The sequence below is a fragment of the Scophthalmus maximus genome, chromosome 8, assembly GCF_022379125.1.
Source record: "Scophthalmus maximus strain ysfricsl-2021 chromosome 8, ASM2237912v1, whole genome shotgun sequence".
Classification (NCBI taxonomy): domain Eukaryota; kingdom Metazoa; phylum Chordata; class Actinopteri; order Pleuronectiformes; family Scophthalmidae; genus Scophthalmus; species Scophthalmus maximus.
Window position 1 is genome coordinate 2982501 of NC_061522.1, and position 17500 is coordinate 3000000.

The 17500-nt window shown below is 43.1% G+C and overlaps 1 protein-coding gene across 1 annotated transcript in view; it reads left to right on the forward strand.

The window, feature by feature from the left end:
* Positions 1 to 17500, forward strand: part of LOC118312568 (voltage-dependent calcium channel gamma-2 subunit) — a 53732-nt gene that overhangs the window by 362 nt on the left and 35870 nt on the right. The window contains exon 1 of the mRNA XM_035637284.2: positions 1 to 155. This exon is cut by the window's left edge and continues 362 nt beyond it. Within this exon, the coding sequence (XP_035493177.1) occupies positions 1 to 155 (155 nt within the window). The remainder of the gene's footprint in view (positions 156 to 17500) is intronic.

Here is a 17500-nt window from a genome sequence, read left to right on the forward strand (position 1 = left end):
CGCCTTCAGCCTCATGACCATCGCCGTGGGGACAGACTACTGGCTATACTCGCGCGGCGTCTGCAAGATCAAGAGCACCAACGAGAACGAGACCAGCAAGAAGAACGAGGAGGTGATGACGCACTCGGGCCTCTGGAGGACCTGCTGCCTGGAAGGTGAGCCGGCGATGTGCCGGAGAAGCCACGTAGACACGCAGGGATGCACCAGTAGCAAGTAGCCCGCACACAGGCAGATTGATTCCTGCATGCCCACACACACACACACACACACACACACACACACACACACACACACACACACACACACACAATCCTGCAATAGCACTCAAATGCCTACACATATGCTCACATGCCCACTCTATTCTGTATGTACTCTGCAACAATGCCCTCTAAGCTACAAGCACACTTCTATCTATCTATCCATATATCTATCCATCTATCTGCACACTTCCTAGTCCCTACCTGTAACCTCTGATATAATTTTTCTGTGCAAGTCTTTTGTGTCTTTGATTCCAAAATGGCACCCTTCATTACTTTGCATTTACTCAAGTGTAAGGAGACTAAACCCTAAGTTCGAAATGTTGAGCACTGAATGCAGCTTCTTTCTCAGAGCGCATCTGGATGAAGCTTCCACCTGATGGTCTTCTTTGGTCGCTCTCTTGTCCGGGGTTTTGGTTCCCATTTTTTTTGGGGGGGGGTTTCTGGTATGGCTGGTGTGGTAGTTGGTCTTTTTTTGAATGTCCTAGTAGAAAACAGCTCAGCTCAGTTAGTAATCTGCTGCACCAGACCCCAAAGGAGACGAGCTCCAGCCAGGTATGCTGTACAGCTGACTTGTAATTCAACCTAGTGTTTAAAATTCTGACCTTAACCGAAAATTAAGTTCTGAGCCTCAATAAAGAATCGAGAGCCAAGCTATCGTCAGGGCAAAGAAACTTGGCTGTTTCTCACAAGGATAGCAATACAAGCACTTACACACACATTGGATAAGGACAGGACACACACACACACATTGTTACACCATGCCCGTGTGATCCATCTTCATCCCGAATCACACACCACCCTGCCCCAGATTCACCTGATTCCCAGGACAAAGCCATGTGCTGATGACATAGATTTGGCGCGTTTGCAGGATTTCTCTTTTCATCCACTCGGTCTTCGTCCCTGACACAATCATTTTATTTTAGAACTCTGTCACATTATGAAACATTACATGTCCAGTCCCAAACTTTGTGTTCTTGTGTTTATATACGGTCTTTGCACTGATGCTGCTGTTCGTGTCCACGGAAGCCTCCGATTGCCGTTGTAGGACGTAAACTTCGAGCGTAACGTCTAGAAATATGACAAGGAGTGACAAATGTTGAGGCCAAGTCAAGACTCTGTACTGTTGGTCATAATAACCACCTACCTACTACTCATGTTTGTGTGAATGTGTGCAGCCATGCATTTCTAGTTACGGTGTGGACGCTGTGACTTCCTCTTAGGCTACATCCACACTACTACGTTTTAAGACAAAAAAGGTGTTGTAGGTCCGTACCAGTTTTAATCCCCTGTCAAGACTAACTGAAACTGAAATGTGCGTCACGTGACCCTACACGTGACAATGAGCATGCGTGTGCCAGTGTAAACGGGAAGTTGTTGCTTACTTGCAGAAAACTACGACGACGAGGTGGAACTCTTACTAACAGTATGTGTGTACGTTTTGCCTTCACCGCTGGTAGTCGAGTCGTGACTGATTAGAACCAATCAGGAAGCGAATGTGGAATCCTTTTTAAACCCGTCCACACTACAACGTAGCCCCAGAGTTCTCAAACTAAAACGGGGGGGGTGCGAGCAGCTTTTCCAAACTTCTCTCTCTCAGGTGCTCCAGAGTAGTGTTCATCATCATCTAATCTGCAACGGTGCTGCGGGTAGCTCTTTTTTTGGAGCAACAAAGCAGTGTAATGGAACACTTAGCTTTATTACATGCTAACTAAATTTCTTGATCTGACATTACAGAAAATGAGCAAAGTTGGAGTTCAAGTAAAAGCACATGACATTTAAAGTTTACGTCTTTATCAGGAAGATCCAGCCTCAACGTGGAGTTAGTTCCCTCGTCTGAAAATATAATACAAACCATTAATTGGTACAGTGAAGCCTTGGAGGTCTGTCTCCTGCCTCTCCCAGCTATCCTAGTGGTCGACTACATTACATGGCTTCACAATCCAGTTTCACTGGAAAACAGGAACCTGTTTCCTTGTGTTTTGGTTCACGGCAGGTTAAACTATTCCTCAATTGTGAGTCTTTCCAGGTTCACGATAGGTGATGTTCTGCTGCTACCAGGGCAGATGTCACAGCACACACACCGTGCGCAAGTGAAGCTAAAAAAACACTGCAACAGACAAGACGGCTGTAAATCTCAAGTGACATCGGGGCATTCACCAAACCGTTCACTGCCCCAGAAAAAAGATACTGTAGATTCTCTATGCTTTTTCCCCAGAGTACTAAATCTTACCCTCCTTCCTTTGTCACATGACTTATTCTGCTACAGTAGCAAGCTCAATATTTGACATACAATTACCATACTGTATGTGTTGTGCTTCTTCTTGCATGAGCACGTGTCATTTTTTTTTTTAAATTAACAGATTAGTTTCTGATCTAGTTGTGCCTTTTTGACGAGTAGTAGTAGAAAAATAAAAGAACTTCTTAAATTTGTTTCCATCAGTTTTACAATTGATTTTTGTTGATGCTTCTCAAGCTTTGTCGTGGCCTTGCCCCTGGCTACATCTCAAACCTATTGACCTTTTCACGGGGTGAAAAGGTCGGGCCTCTGGCCTCACATAGGGCTGTCTTGGCTGTTCCTTTCTCTAAATTAAAGGAAAGTAAAAAGCTGTCCAGGATTTATGATGCTGTGTCCCAGCGGCTCCAAATCTCCAAAAGTCTGATGCTGATTATTGATCACTCAGGCAGGCAGGTGAGTACAGTACAATGTAAAGTGCAAAAAGGAACATGCCTTCAATGTGTAAGAAAGCAAAACGAGTAAGACGAGAATCACAAATGCAACTGTGGTTCTATAAATTTTGGATGACCTTCAGGGACGTTGCAGGCACCCGCAACAGACGAGGAACAGTTTAGCAGCCGTGGAGTGGGAAACGCTCTCAGCTACATTTTTTAACACTTGCCATCACAACGACCATACAAGGTGGCGACAGCGGAGGTAAAAGACAAAAAGGAAGCAAATGCAATAGGAGAATGTCTTTATGCTTAGTAGTTGAACAGCCTAGGGCCTGTTCTAGAGAACGGAATGTAGCTCTCACTGATCAGTTAGGAAACTACTGGCATAGGTGTTGAAATCCTAAAGCTACATAACCTCTGCAAAGAGATAATGAGGAGCCAGTTCCTTAGTATCAGGCCTCTTACATCAGCCACAGCGAACTAAAACTCAATCTTTACATGAGAAAGGACAAGAAAACAACCACGGTGAGCATCTTGTTTTCACATCACTGCTTGTTCAAGCTCTGTGGAAAAAATTGGCTAATTTGGTGCAGGTGCAAAAAAAGCTACTGTACCTGTGATCAACCGAGGGACCACATTATGTTCCAGACAAGGTCGTGGGAACACAGTCATTGTTCCAAGTTTGGAACTGCTCAGACACGAGATGATAACATGTGCTCATTTCCTTCATACAAAAAACATACAATCTTGGCAGAGGTTGCGAAAATCATGTCAAGTCACCGAGCACATTTCGCCCGACGTAAATGCAGCCACGCCGACTTGCTCCATGCGATGGGCTTATCCCCCCCCCACTGCTAAGTGGCTTTACTTTTCACACTCGGAAACGCTCGCTCGGTGTCCTTGGCACCCGAGATTCTAAAAAATGGTTGAGAGCGCAGCGGAATCGGAGAGGGATCCAGCGCTTCTTTTTTCCGCGCGCTTCGCCCTCAGAGCTACAGTTGCTTCATAGCTGCGTGGTTGCAGAGAACAGAGAGAGGAAGAGAGGAATCGGGAGGTGTTGAGAAGGAGGAAACGAGGGAGGAGGAGGAGAGAAAAAGAACGAGAGAGAGAGAGAGAAAGAAAGAGCAGGCAGCCCTGGTTTGCTGTCACACCCCCTCAGGCATCCTGTGCTATCTTTAACACACAGACCTACGTTCCATCTAACCTATCTTACCCCGGCTCTTAGCGCAATACGTCACGGTGCATGCTTTTTATTTTAATGCTCGAGATGTGATGTGTACATTATCTCCGTATGCAACAGTGAGCGGCCGTCACGGCTCCGTCATCGCAGTGACATGTCGAGCGTCGCGGCACATGACATTTTCATGTCGAGCCTTGAGATCTATACTGCAGATTTGATTATGCTTCTGCGTTCGTGCTGAGGCCTGTATACAAATATAAGGTGTGTGTGTGTGTGTGTGTGTGTGTGTGTGTGTGTGTGTGTGTGTGTGTGTGTGGCCAGCTGTGTCAGAATTGGAGTGCATTACGGCGATGACATTAATTATGCTAATAGCCATCAGCTCCGTGTTCCTTCGTCAACAGAAGCTCCCTTCCGCGCTGCCTCTTTATCTAAAGCCGCAGCTACTGATACGCCCGGATAGGGAGTAACTAATTACATGTGATCAGATTACAAAAATAATCCGCTTTCGCAATAAAAAGCAGACCACCTCTTTATGTAAAGCTCCAGTTATTGGGGGTTTAGTGGATGGGGAGCAAGTAATCTGATTCCTCAGGTAATCTGGCTGAAAGGTATCATACGATCTTTCATTGCAAGCACCAGACGAGACACACCGTCTGTAGGGATGGGTGATATACAATTAGGTGTCATCTGATTTACCCCCAAAAAACCACACTGGCGCTTTATCTGAGGCTTCGTTACTTTACGTGATGGGACGGGGGAGTGATGGTTACGAGCAGAGTTATTCGAAAGTCATCTCTTTTTGTGTGATCTGGAATCAGGAGGCCTGCCACATAGGGTGGGAAAATGATGATGAGAATTCAAACAAATAATTTCAATGATGAGCTTTTTTAAATTAAAGCATACACTTGTCAAAGTTCATCCTCTCAAAGCAAATACTTACTCTTCATTTTGTCCTGTTGTGGTGGATTTCTTATTGTCGTTGTCAGACGATGACCTCACCTCCAGCAGCCTGTTGGGAATCTATTTTTTTGATGTTCCACATTTCCAGGATTTGATTGGTGGCATATCAGTGGAAAATTTGAAACTAACAATAATACTTAAGATGATCCGTTGCCTGGATGCTAATGTTATTAAGTGTAGATGTTTTGACTCCAAGAAATTTGGATTTATTTTCATAGAATGTTTTAAAAGTAAATAACTATTCCTGCGGTGGTTTTAATATTTGGACCACTGCAACTCCATATTGACCAAATGTTTTAGAGTTTGGCCTTAAATTAATAGAATAGAAAAAATTTGGGAAATTAATGTATTCACTTTCTTGTCAATAGTTCGAGGAGAAGATTGAAACCACTCTCTCTCTTAGTCAAACATGAAGCTACTGTAGAGACAGACTGTTAGCTTGGTTCAGCACAAAGGCTGGAAGCAGAAGGAAGCAGCTGGCCTGGCTCATTCAAATGTTTGTCTTGCTTTTTTTTAATCAGAAAAGGACAAGTTTTCATTTTTACATAGAAACAAGTTACAATGAGCTTCCCTCTTTTAGGACATGCTAGCCAGGCTAGCTGTTTGACTAGTCCCCAGGCTAAGCTAATTCTGTGTTAGCATCAGCACCATAGTTAAAGGGATAAATCAGTGATTTTGAAGTGGGGTTGAAAAACATCTTTTTGGGGCGTCCCCTCTTCAACAGTGGGACTCAGACTTTCGCTACTTCCACTTCTCCAAAATCCGTAAAATGACTTCGCTTATCACCATCTCCATAAGGTACCATATTAAGTATGCATAAGTAACTCATGAAAACCCCACTTCAGAATAATTGAACTATCCCTTTAAGGCTCAGACATGACAAAAAACAGCTTTTCAAATACAACAACTTCATGTGGCACCTTGAGCTTTCTGCTCCGACAGTCTGGTTTGGTACGACAGTGTCACCGGAAGCAGACTGAAGAACATCGTCTCTGAACAGACCAGATGATGAATAAATTATCCAAGAGCTTTTTGGTGAAAAACTGCTGACACCTGTGTTGTCGCCTGTAAGGTGGTGTTCAATGTCTGTCACCTTTGTGCTGAGGTTTATACTGCAGAGACTAATATTAAGGTCGACTGAGCATTTAGCACAGACTGCAACAAACTAATTCCTACTTTGTTGGAAAGCCGTTGACCATGTGATTTTAGCATTTAAACTTATGGGAATACAAACTGATGGAAATCTGGAGATCAATCCAATAGTTTTTGAATTCTTACACATTTATTGATTAACCTTAGTCTGGGACCCATGTCCTGTTCCAAACTACGGTCTGGATCGCCTCCATTGGAAAGTGATTTCCAACCGGCAGAAAACTTGCTGGTCCATTAACATCCGTTAACCTGATAATGGGCAATGGGCATGGGATATTATTACCATGCTGCGGGGATAGGTGTGCCAAGATGCCTGCCGCTGATGAACGAGCAATTGACTAAAACTACCCATTATTTGCAAATTTTCTCCCACAACAACACTCGTTCACAGACACTGTGGGATCATCATCACAGGCGTCTCCTGACTGCTCTAGTCTGTGGACATTCTTGCGTCGCTCAACAGATGTCACATGATTTCGTTGCACTCACTGGTTGTTGTGTCCGGAGGCGTTTTGCTCTGCGTCCGTTGGTGACGCCTCTTGGAAATCTAAAATTAACTGAGAGGTTCCAGACTAATACGCATTTGAGTAATACGCAGTATTACATTTGAGTATTAGTCTGGCTACGCCTGGCCAGACTAACTTGCAATGACAGTGAAAATATTGTGTTGCCTACTGGTCTGAGCTAATTTTAAGGACGGTGAGGATTAAGAGGCGTAGTCCCTCACTGAAGATGCTAAAAGATGTGATGCAATGATTGGGGGAGTGCTGGATAAGGAAGTGAGAGCCATTGTTCTGCCTCTGCACCGAGGCTGGCAAACAGTCAGCATCCAGCGGCGCTCTGTGGGCGTGCTGTTGTTGATACTGTAATAGAAGTGACTGACAGATCACGGCAGCTGTCAAACCCAAGCCATCAATATGCTGCTACACCACCCGAGTACAGGAGACTGTTCTTAACAAAGCAACGAAAAATTTTAATAGCAATACCAGATTCATTTTTTTAGAGTCTAGGACCTTCGACATCTTTGCAGTAGCAGCCAGAAGCTGTCACGTACGTTATTGGCTGAAATCACAGACTCAGTCATATCTAACTAATAATAGCTGATATTCATAATGTACAGTGATAAGTAAAATGCAGAAAAAGTTGCTATTGCACAAAATAAAATGTGTAACTTAAATCACCCTCAGCAGCTGGTATAGCAGCTGGTATAGCTCAGTGGGTTTGCACCAGTTACTATGAGTGGCTTTGGACAAGTGTCAGCTAAATGAATGTAGTTGCTGTCCAGAATCTGAATAGTGAACATTAATATGCAGAATATAAGAAGTACAGAAGAAGTCCTGGTGTTTTGCTGTGGCTGATGGCTAAAGAAACATTATTCATTAACCTCCAGGTTGTAATGTTAATTCATTATTGAACATTAATAATAATAGTAATACATTTCATTTATAGATCACTTTTCATTGCTAAAAGCAATCTCAAAGTGCTAAAATAATTAATTGCATTAATATAGAGCTTGCCCCATTTTCTTTCCCTTTAGTTGCTTAAGGGTTTGAAAAATAAACATATTCCACACTGCTCGACAGCGTCATGTACAGTACATTCTGGATCAGGTTAAGATATTACAGAGAGCAAATTATTAAAATCCAAGGATTCATGATTGTTTTTTTTTGCTGTGCCATTTAATAAACATTACATGAATTAATTAAACAACTTTATTTAAATATTAAATATTTCAAATACACAATGTTGCACAAAGTGCTTCACAACTCAGCAGCAAAAACAAAAACACCAATTCAACCATAATCATACCCAAAGAGGTTGGACCTGGAACTATTTATAAAAATTACTGCTATAGAATGACACCAAAAGAATTGTAATATGATGCTATTTATAGGAAAATAACCATGTAGCTGAACACGTGAGTGCATAATGGCGGCCAAATTGCGAATCCTTCAAATCTAGTGACTACATAACTGTCTGTCCCTGTCCGGCTGCGCTAGACAGTTGAAAATTGCTCCGACACTTGGAACGTCGCAGACGTAACAGATACTGAATTGGTGCCGTGGTAAACGTGAAACAGGGGGAGACAAGTTGAAAGTCTGAGTGGTGCGAACAAAGGCGGCAACATGTACACAGGGAAACATCACGTTGGATACCCAAACTTAGAAAGAGTATACCTGCCACATTTCTATCACACACACACACACACACGCACTATTCAGTGTGTATGTTTGTGCTCATAATGGCATGCACTTCTATAAAAATACACAAACACTCCTGATATCTCCTGATATCCAAGCAGCAGTCACACATCCCCCCCTGGTCCCACACACTCTTCCATCCAACAGCTATCGAGTCTGCTCCAGTTGGATTCACTCAGTGAGCCTGTCAGCCAGGACGGATGGCCCCGTGTCGGTGGTCCAGCTGCGGAGGCTGGCTCCACAGATCCAGTCCGATGTGGACTTCCGTGATGGATCATGCCCCAGGACGGTCTCTCGTTCCCGGGCACAGACCGGAGCTGCCCCGGGGTCCTCAGCCTTGACAGGTGGAGCTCAGCAGGCTTTAAATGCTGCTATTAATCTCCATCACGGCGGGGTTTGAACGCCAGCGAGGTGTGTGTGTGTGTGTGTGACAGGAGATATGTTTCTTGGAATGAGGTGCGAGTGTCTGAGAGTGTGTGTGTATGTGCTTGTACCAGCATTCAATTTAGCTTGCAACACACTCAAGAACGAGTCTGAACCCTTTGAACCAGCTTTAATAATTGCCTTCTAAGCGGCAGTGGCCTGGATTGACAAAACACAAGGTCCTCTATGATTTGAAAAAAAAAAGACCTTTGGATTTAGGAAGACAAAAAACAATCCTTAAAGAAAGTGCTGTACATCTTCCGACACAATGACAGGTACATGTTTCCGGTACATGAGGTTCTATCATCTATGAAGTGTAAAGATGAGAATGTTACAATGTTATTGCAGACAGAGGGAGATGAATCCCCTCATTAGTCAACAGGAACATGGTAGTGTTGCTGCTATGATTGATGAGAATATATGCACTGTACACAGTCTAATATGTTGACACGTGTTACACGTATGGTTAAAAACTTGTTAGGACATTGTTGAACCTTGGTTTTCTTATTCCTTAAGCACGGAGATAAAGGATGATCTAGTTTATCTGGGAAGCTTGTTGGTTTGTGCTGCTTGTCCCAATACATCGCTTTGCTGCCTTTTGTTTTTTCCCCATTATGAGAATATAAAGGTTGAACAATATTGGATGTTTCCTTAGAGATAAGGGTTACGGTGACAGATTAGCATTTGCAAAACAAGGTACACTTCCATAAGCTTGTAGTTCTTGTGTACTTGTGCATTTGTACTCAAGACCTTTGTCCCGTTTGTGGACCTATTCAGGATCTTTTGGGTCAAGGTTAGAAACTGGGCATATCTGGATTTGTCCCGGTGTGCCCAGTCCGACTAATGGCATTAGAGGAAGGGGAAACTGGAGGTGGGACCAAAGGATGCATTTCCTTGTTTTGTACAATAGGGATGAACACCCCAACGTTCTGGTGATATGCTCCCTCCTGTTTGTTTGGATCGTAAAAATTCAACAGTTGGACAATTTTTAAGTGTTACCCGTTTTAATGCATTTTTCATTAAATTGAACAAAGACGAGTGACAATATTTTGACATACCCAGTCAGAACTTTGTGTTTTGTCTGTTCTATGCTTGGCTGTGTGCGCGTGTGTGCGCGTGTGTGTGTGTGTTTACCTTTTTCGAAAAAATTGTTTCTTTCAAAACACTGGTGGGAAGAGGACATGCTTTTGAACCCCAACTGTAATGCATTGCAAAACATGCTGTCACATCATTTAGTCTAGTGAACATTAATTTGAATGAATGTGTTTTTACATATTTAGTGGTTACGTTTTGGTTTTTTTACAGTATATACCGAATGTACATCATTTTTTATGATGTTCTATCACCCACTGGTGCTTAAATCCTCGATGACCTTCTCCTCATTAACTAATTAATGCCGTCGCTCCAACTTCAGTTTGTAGGCAGCTCTGCTTTCATGGCATCGCCGGGGCGCCTGCGACCACGTGACGCTACGTAACTATGGCGATGCAGCGCTCTGTCGGCAGCACAAGGCCGCCTGTCAGGCATCGCGGCCTCTCAATCAAAGCGACTGTTTACGAGCACTCGCGCCCTCACACGCACGCACGCACGCACACACACACACACACACACACACACACACACACACACACACACCACCTGGGACTGACACACACCAAGGGAGGGACATCAATCACACAAACATGCAGGCACAGAACATATTTACATGCTGAACGGAAACATGCGTACACGTATGTACGGGTTTAGGGGAGACACAAGGACATTCTGAGGTAACACACGTCACTTACGATCCAGGTCCAGGTTAAAAATGTATAAGCACGTTTTATTATTAAAAAAAAAGAAAAAAAGATTGTGCTTTCGAGTCAACGCCCTCGCTGTCAACTGGAAGGCACAGTTGGATCTTAAAGACATTTAAGGAAATGCTACGTTGATGCTGTTAAATATCATTTAGTGTTTATGTTTTAGTGTATCTTTCTTGTTTTCACTGCTCTGAAGAAATGGTGCCATCATTTAATTTGGGTTTATGGACTTGCTAAGGAAGAATTAAGTATTTACATTATATATATATTCAAAGCTCTTTCAAAGGCCTGAAATATGAGTAGTTGTAGGCCAGTATACTGTTACCAGAGTTATATCCTTGATGAAATATATATGATGCATATTTTATGCTGGTTTTAGACTCAATGTGGTCAAATTTGACACCTCGCAATGCCAACAAGATAATAACACTCATAAAAAACTCTTGATTATTAATGTGAAATTATTTAAAAGTTGAAGAATTGAATGACAAATGCTAAATAAAAAATTGGGAGTGTGCGTAAAGGGGTGATCTGACCTCGAATCCTTGCTACGGCCCTGCCAGTACACACCGGTAAGTTACGTTGGCGTTCAGCGAATCACGCAGTTTATATGATTTTGTCGTGTAAATTTACATTTTTGGATATGTTATGAGTGTATATGTGTGTGTGTGTGTGTGCTTAAGTGTCTCACTAACAGGGTTACGCAACAGGACAGAGCTGTTAGCAGGCCGCGGTGTGACATGAGGCAAGTGTGCCAGAGTGGTGTGGTGTGTAGGCCACAGTGGCAACAAGTAATGGAACCCAGCCCCCACCTTCCTTTTTTAAAATAATTATGACCATATCAGTCTTGGTCCTTCCAACAAATTATTATTCTAACTTTTTAAAATTCATCCAGTACACGTACAAAACCCCATTAAGCTAAATTAATCAAGACAAGAAAATAAAGGGGGGGGAAATAATATTAAATGTGAAAGGTAAAGGTGTAAAGGTACATTGAACTAAGGGAGGAATTCAAAACAAGTTATAAGATAGAAGATCTACCTTTAATCGTCCCACAATGGGTAAATTTGAGTATTACAGCAGCAAAGTGGACAGAAGAATATAGAAAGAAATTTGCAAAAAAGCAATAGTATGTACAACTATAACAAAATAACAACATTACATAAAAAAGATATTAATAATTAGCAATAGTTGCACATGGAGACTAAATATAAATATTGCACAGTTGGTTATTGCACTTTAAGTGTATCAGTGAATTATTTTTAGTGTGACTGGTAAACCACACAAAAAACATCATAGGACCTCTTTTCCTTTCTCTGTAATACCCTTATTCATATGTAATAGCAATGTTGACCAATACGAAGTCTGAGGCATCGTACAGTATAGCTGCAGCGCCGTAGTAGATTTTTCCACCACAATGACAAAATGTCACGTGCCGCGTTTCACAGTGGAGTCCGGTGTTTCGGCAGTAGTAACAGTATGTCACGTTCTTTGTTTTACACTATAGTGTGTGTGTGTGTGTGTGTGTGTGTGGTGTAGCAGCAGCAGCGAGCTGTTGGCACCTCCAACACAGTGTGTTTAACGCCTGGTGGGTGAGGTGCTGACAGGCCGACTGCTCCCTAATCCTCCAGGCATCAGGAGCCAGAGGGGAAATGACCAGGGAGCTCCGTGTGTGTGTGTGTGTGTGTGTGTGTGTGTGTGTGTGTGTGTGTGTGTGTGTGTGTGAGCATCATGAATGAGCATCATGAATGTACAGTACGCCTCCATTAACACAGATAGACACATACACACAACTTTTTGGCAACTTTTGACCTTAAATCCCCTTTTTGCCAATTGCCTGTGGTTAGGAGGTAGAAGTTTATACATCGGACATGAGGGTCTGGGTGCTAGTCACCGCCAGTGGCCCCGCCCACCATCCGTCGCAGCGGAGCTGCTCCGTGAGCGCAGGCAGTGAAGCCGACGCCGCTCCATTAAAGAGTTTGTGTTAATGGTGACATATGGTCCAACTGATGGAGTAACAATGCTGTCATCTGTAGACTGCATGAGTCATAAACACAGCGTGTGTTTCTCTCTCTCTCTCTGTGTGTGTGTGTGTGCGTGTGTTCTCTCAGTCTCACTTGCCTGTAAATGATACGTTGGCCCATTGATTAATGTATCAGATAGGGAATACAACACACACACACACGTTTGTGCACACCTGCATACAAACTCAAACCTCTGTCGCCAATCTTAAAGAAAGTGACAAAACCCACTCAACCAAACACGCAGGTGCTTCTTTGTTATACAACCCTTTAAAAATCAAGTAGTTGTGTCCCTTCCTGCATCCTTCACCGAAGAGGTCAGAGGTCAGAGGTCAGAGGTCGGAGGTGAAGAGTCACACTTGTTGTTGTGATGCATTATGCACAAGGATCACCACCCACCACCTCCACCTCCTCTCAATAACACACGCAAACGCGCAATCGTCAAAATCAAACGATAGATAGCGCAGAAAAAAAACAAGCATTACCTTATCATTTGTTATCGTTTAAAATCTGCAACTCGGCATCTGAATGAATATTGGTTTTCTCACCACGAGTGTGTTTTCATGTTGTCAAAGATTCAAATCACTATGTGCACATAGTGACGTACGCTCTTTTATAATGTACATAAATCACCGAGAGTAAATTATGACGTACGCGACGAGTATAATTTGAAATTTGTAATGTGGCGAAAAGGCTTCCTCGTTAATCTGTTGTTCCCATGTCTCCGTTTTTATTATGGCTTTTTAAAATGATCATATTCTCGGTTCTGCCTCAGCGAGTTAGTTCAATTCAAGTTGTTATTTGACAGCGTAGCTTATAGAAGCCGGAGGAGGTCCTCAAGAACACTGGGACCATTAGCTTATATATATATATATATAATATTAAATTTGTATACGGGACATTAACAAATACATCACAAAGTGTTTTATAATGCACAAATAAAAAAGACCACCTCGCGGTTCATTTAATAATAATCATGTCAGACATGTTAAGTCCTAAAGTTCATGGTGTAGTGTGTGTGTGTGTGTGTGTGTGTGTGTGTGTGTGTGTGTGTGTGTGTGTGTGTGTGTGTGTGTGTGAGAGAGTGTGTGTGAACCACCAGACTTGAGGACGAGACAAATGGCTCTATAAACCGGTCGGCGGCTGTGCGGGAGGCATCCAGATGTCGCCCCGACTCGAGGTGAAAGCCGGCGAGGTGGCAGGTTATGATTCATCAGGGTTTTTTTATGGTCAGCTGAATGAGTTCACAGCGACGCGCCAGATGTGGCAAACTCGCGCTAACGGTAATGGCGCAACATTAGCCGGGGCCATGATGAACTCCGGTGTCTGCGTTTTATGACTGGCGGTTTGCAGTAAATCATCCGCGTGTTTATGTACTGGACGTAGTGTGTGTGTGTGTGTGTGTGTGTGTGTGTGTGTGTGCGTGTGTGTGTGTGTGTGCGTGTGTGTGTGTGTGTGTGTGTGTGTGGGGGGGGGGTCTAGGTATTGCTTGCGTTGTGGGGACCTAAATCTGTAGGGTCTTGTCTTCCTTATGGGGACAAAAAGCAAATCCTCTGAACATAAATCATTACATTTTAACATTTTAACATAAATCATTACATTTTAAAGTGGAGACATCTTGGAAGTTCAGGGTGAAGTTAGGTCAAGAGATAAGATAAGGTAAGATAAACCTTTGTTCGTGCCACAATGGGGAAATGTGGTCGTTACAGCAGTGGACAGAATATTGAAAGAAATTTGAAGGAATTTGAAAAAGCAATATGTATTTTCAAAATATAACAAAATATAAAAATATAAATACTATGTACTATGTAAGGTTAAGGTAAAGTAAAGGGAAGGTTTTGGCAAAGCAGTACTGACCCCTGAAATAAAAAAATAAAAAAATTTCCAAGTCTTAATCCTTTGTCCTTGTGTTACAACTGTTCATTTATCTCTTTTGTTATTCACCAAATGTATAGATTCAAAAAAATATGGTCACGGTTGTTGTCTTCCTCCATTTCATTCCGATTACGGCGTTGGCGAGAAACACCTCCACAGCGGAGAGCGGGTCCTCGTCACGGCCTTTCCCATGTTGAGCTGCTGGCGACTGTCAAGTCAATCAATATCGGCAGGCAGCTCCCTCCATCGCTCCGTGTGTTCACTGGAAACACGTGAATATGGAGAAGGAAATTGTGCTTGTTACGTCCGTGGGGACCTCAAGGTTTGAAATAAGATAAGATAAGACGGGATAAGATAAAATAAAATATGATACAATAAACTTTATTGAACCCACTCCGGGGAAATCTATCTGTTACAACAGCAGAAGGAGCAGAAAAAAAACCAGCTAAAAAGAAGGAATGGGCAATAAATATTATGGAATATGACAAACGTGGAGTGTATTGAAAAAATACAGATGTATGTACATGATATAGGCAATATGTACTTAATGTACGCAAACAACCGCTGTGTGTGTGTGTGTGTGTGTGTGTGTGTGTGTGTGTGTGTGTGTGTCAGACCTTGAGACATTTGGCTGGTCACAGCGTTTTCATCGAGCTGTTTGAAGACTTCAGTATCCTTGAAAATGATTTTTCTTTTCTTTGTCTTTCTTTTTTTTTGGAGTTTTGTGATGATGTCCAGAAAGTATTCGTTCGAATCAGGATCTGGTGAGATTGTGCGGAATGAAAACGACGATATGCACTGACTTCGGTCCCCCTTGTGAGTCCTACAGTGTAAAACCAGCGCTCTCTTAAATCAGTGCAACACCCTCGTAATGAAGAGAAAATAATATTAATATTGAAAACCAAGTATTAGTAGGCTTTGATATTAAAACATTGTGGTTGTGTTTAGGATAAGGGGTTGGGGCTCATCATGGGCTGCCATTGATGGGTAAAAAAAAAGTAATAATCAAACAATTTAGATTGATTTTTCTGTCTTTCCTATTTAAAAACAAAACAAATCTTTCCTATAAATTATGATAGAATAATTTGAACATATTAAAAGGATCAAACATCCGATATGAGAGAAAAAGACTATCGCAACTTGAAGGGGCCTTAACAAGGCATCACAAATTACTACTTTTAAAGTGAATATGAGGCTCCACACACACACACACACTCTCACACACACACACACACGTACAGTATGTACTGTGTAGAACAAAGTCTTCACACAGGTCTGTGGGAAAAGGACTTCTGGCACTTCAGTGCCTTTTCTTTCTGAGCAGATTCCAACTGACGCCTCTTCCAGACGTACTGTCGGTACAAAAGGGAAGAGTGTGACAACACAGAGCAGAGGCTTATTTGATGTTATTTTTTACTGTGAACAATTTTTTTCTCCTTCTTCTTACTTGTTGGTCCCTGAGGAACAGCCATTGTCTTGATCTGACAGCACCAGAGATTGTGTGGAGGCAGGCCCACAACGCCAGGTCGCCAAATTTGACCCTTTTTTTGCCATATCCTGCTGCCGGGGCCGTCGTGCCATCTGAGGCGTCCGCGCTCTTGCGTCGCCCGCCGTTCGCCCGTCGCTGGTTTCTTCGCCGTCCAGCGCTATCGGTGTTAACACCGAGAGAGAGAGAGAGAGAGAGAGAGAGAGAGAGAGAGAGAGAGGGAGAGAGGGCGAGCAGGTAGCGATGACTATAATTAGCAGGTGAGTGTTTTCCCTCGAATTAATCCTCCGCGTCCTCCGGCCTTTCTCTGATTCCGGCAGCCACGCTCGAGATTGCAGGAGCTGGCCGTGCGAGGAGGGAGGAAGCTGTGTGTGCCGGAAATTGAGCCTGAAGAGATTAAAAATAGACCAGTATTCAGATTTGCATTAATTTGTTTTTCGGCCGTTCTTTCACAGAACACTCGCTGTGTCATCGCCTGTTGTTCCTGTTGTTCTTGTTGTTGTTGGTCTTTTTGCAAGTACACTGGTCTCAGGTGTCGCTTTTAATAGCCTGATCTACTGATAGGAGTGGACAAATTTGATTGCTGCAACCAGGGGTGTAGCACCAAATTCTGGGCCCTATACATAAGCAGTCTGTGTGGGCCCCCCGCAGCTATGATGCCGATTAATTTATGACACTGTGTGTGTGTGTGTGTGTTCTAATAGTAACTAGCTAACTAACTCCTACTGTATTCAGGTAGTAAAAGTTACAGTTAGCTAGTTAGCTAGCAGTAGCAGCTGTGTCAATCTCAGCTAGGTAGCTGCTAGCTAGCTAGCTGTCGTAGTAGGAGTTTGCTAATTGCTAGCTCACCTTTCCGTTGAAAGCAATTAATTCACAGATGTTTTTCCCTTGGTTAGTTTTTAATCTCTTTATTTTCTGGGACCCAGACTTTACTTTTTGGAGGGAAGACATTTTAAAGTCACTGGTCAGTAGATGAGACGACGAGTCGCGATTGGGCGGGCTAAAACTTTTTGCGCCTTTTTCTAAGCAGTGAGAGGGTGAACCGCAGAGAACCTTTTGAAATACATAGTTCAGTCTCTCAACCAATGTATTCAGCCAATTTTTTATTATGGTAACGACACAAATTACTTAGAAAACAATAATTACAAAAAATATATGCCTTTTAATTCCAGGCTTTCCAGCCCCCCCCCCCCCTCAATATCTCTGCTACGCCCGTGGCTGCCACTCTGAGCAAGAAAACAACTCCAGACAAGTTTGGGTGACGTACACCCCACACAGCAGAAATTAAAGAGAACTATAACTATAACTCGCTCACCGACCTCCCGCGGCACCGGAGCGCACGGCGGCGGAGAGACGCACGGCGAGGAGCTGCAGAGTGAAGCAGTTACTTACAGACGCCGTTAACCAGCCGTTGATCAACTGCAGCTGCCAAGTGACCCGGTGAAACGCCGCGGTGGCAGCGGGCAGGCGGTG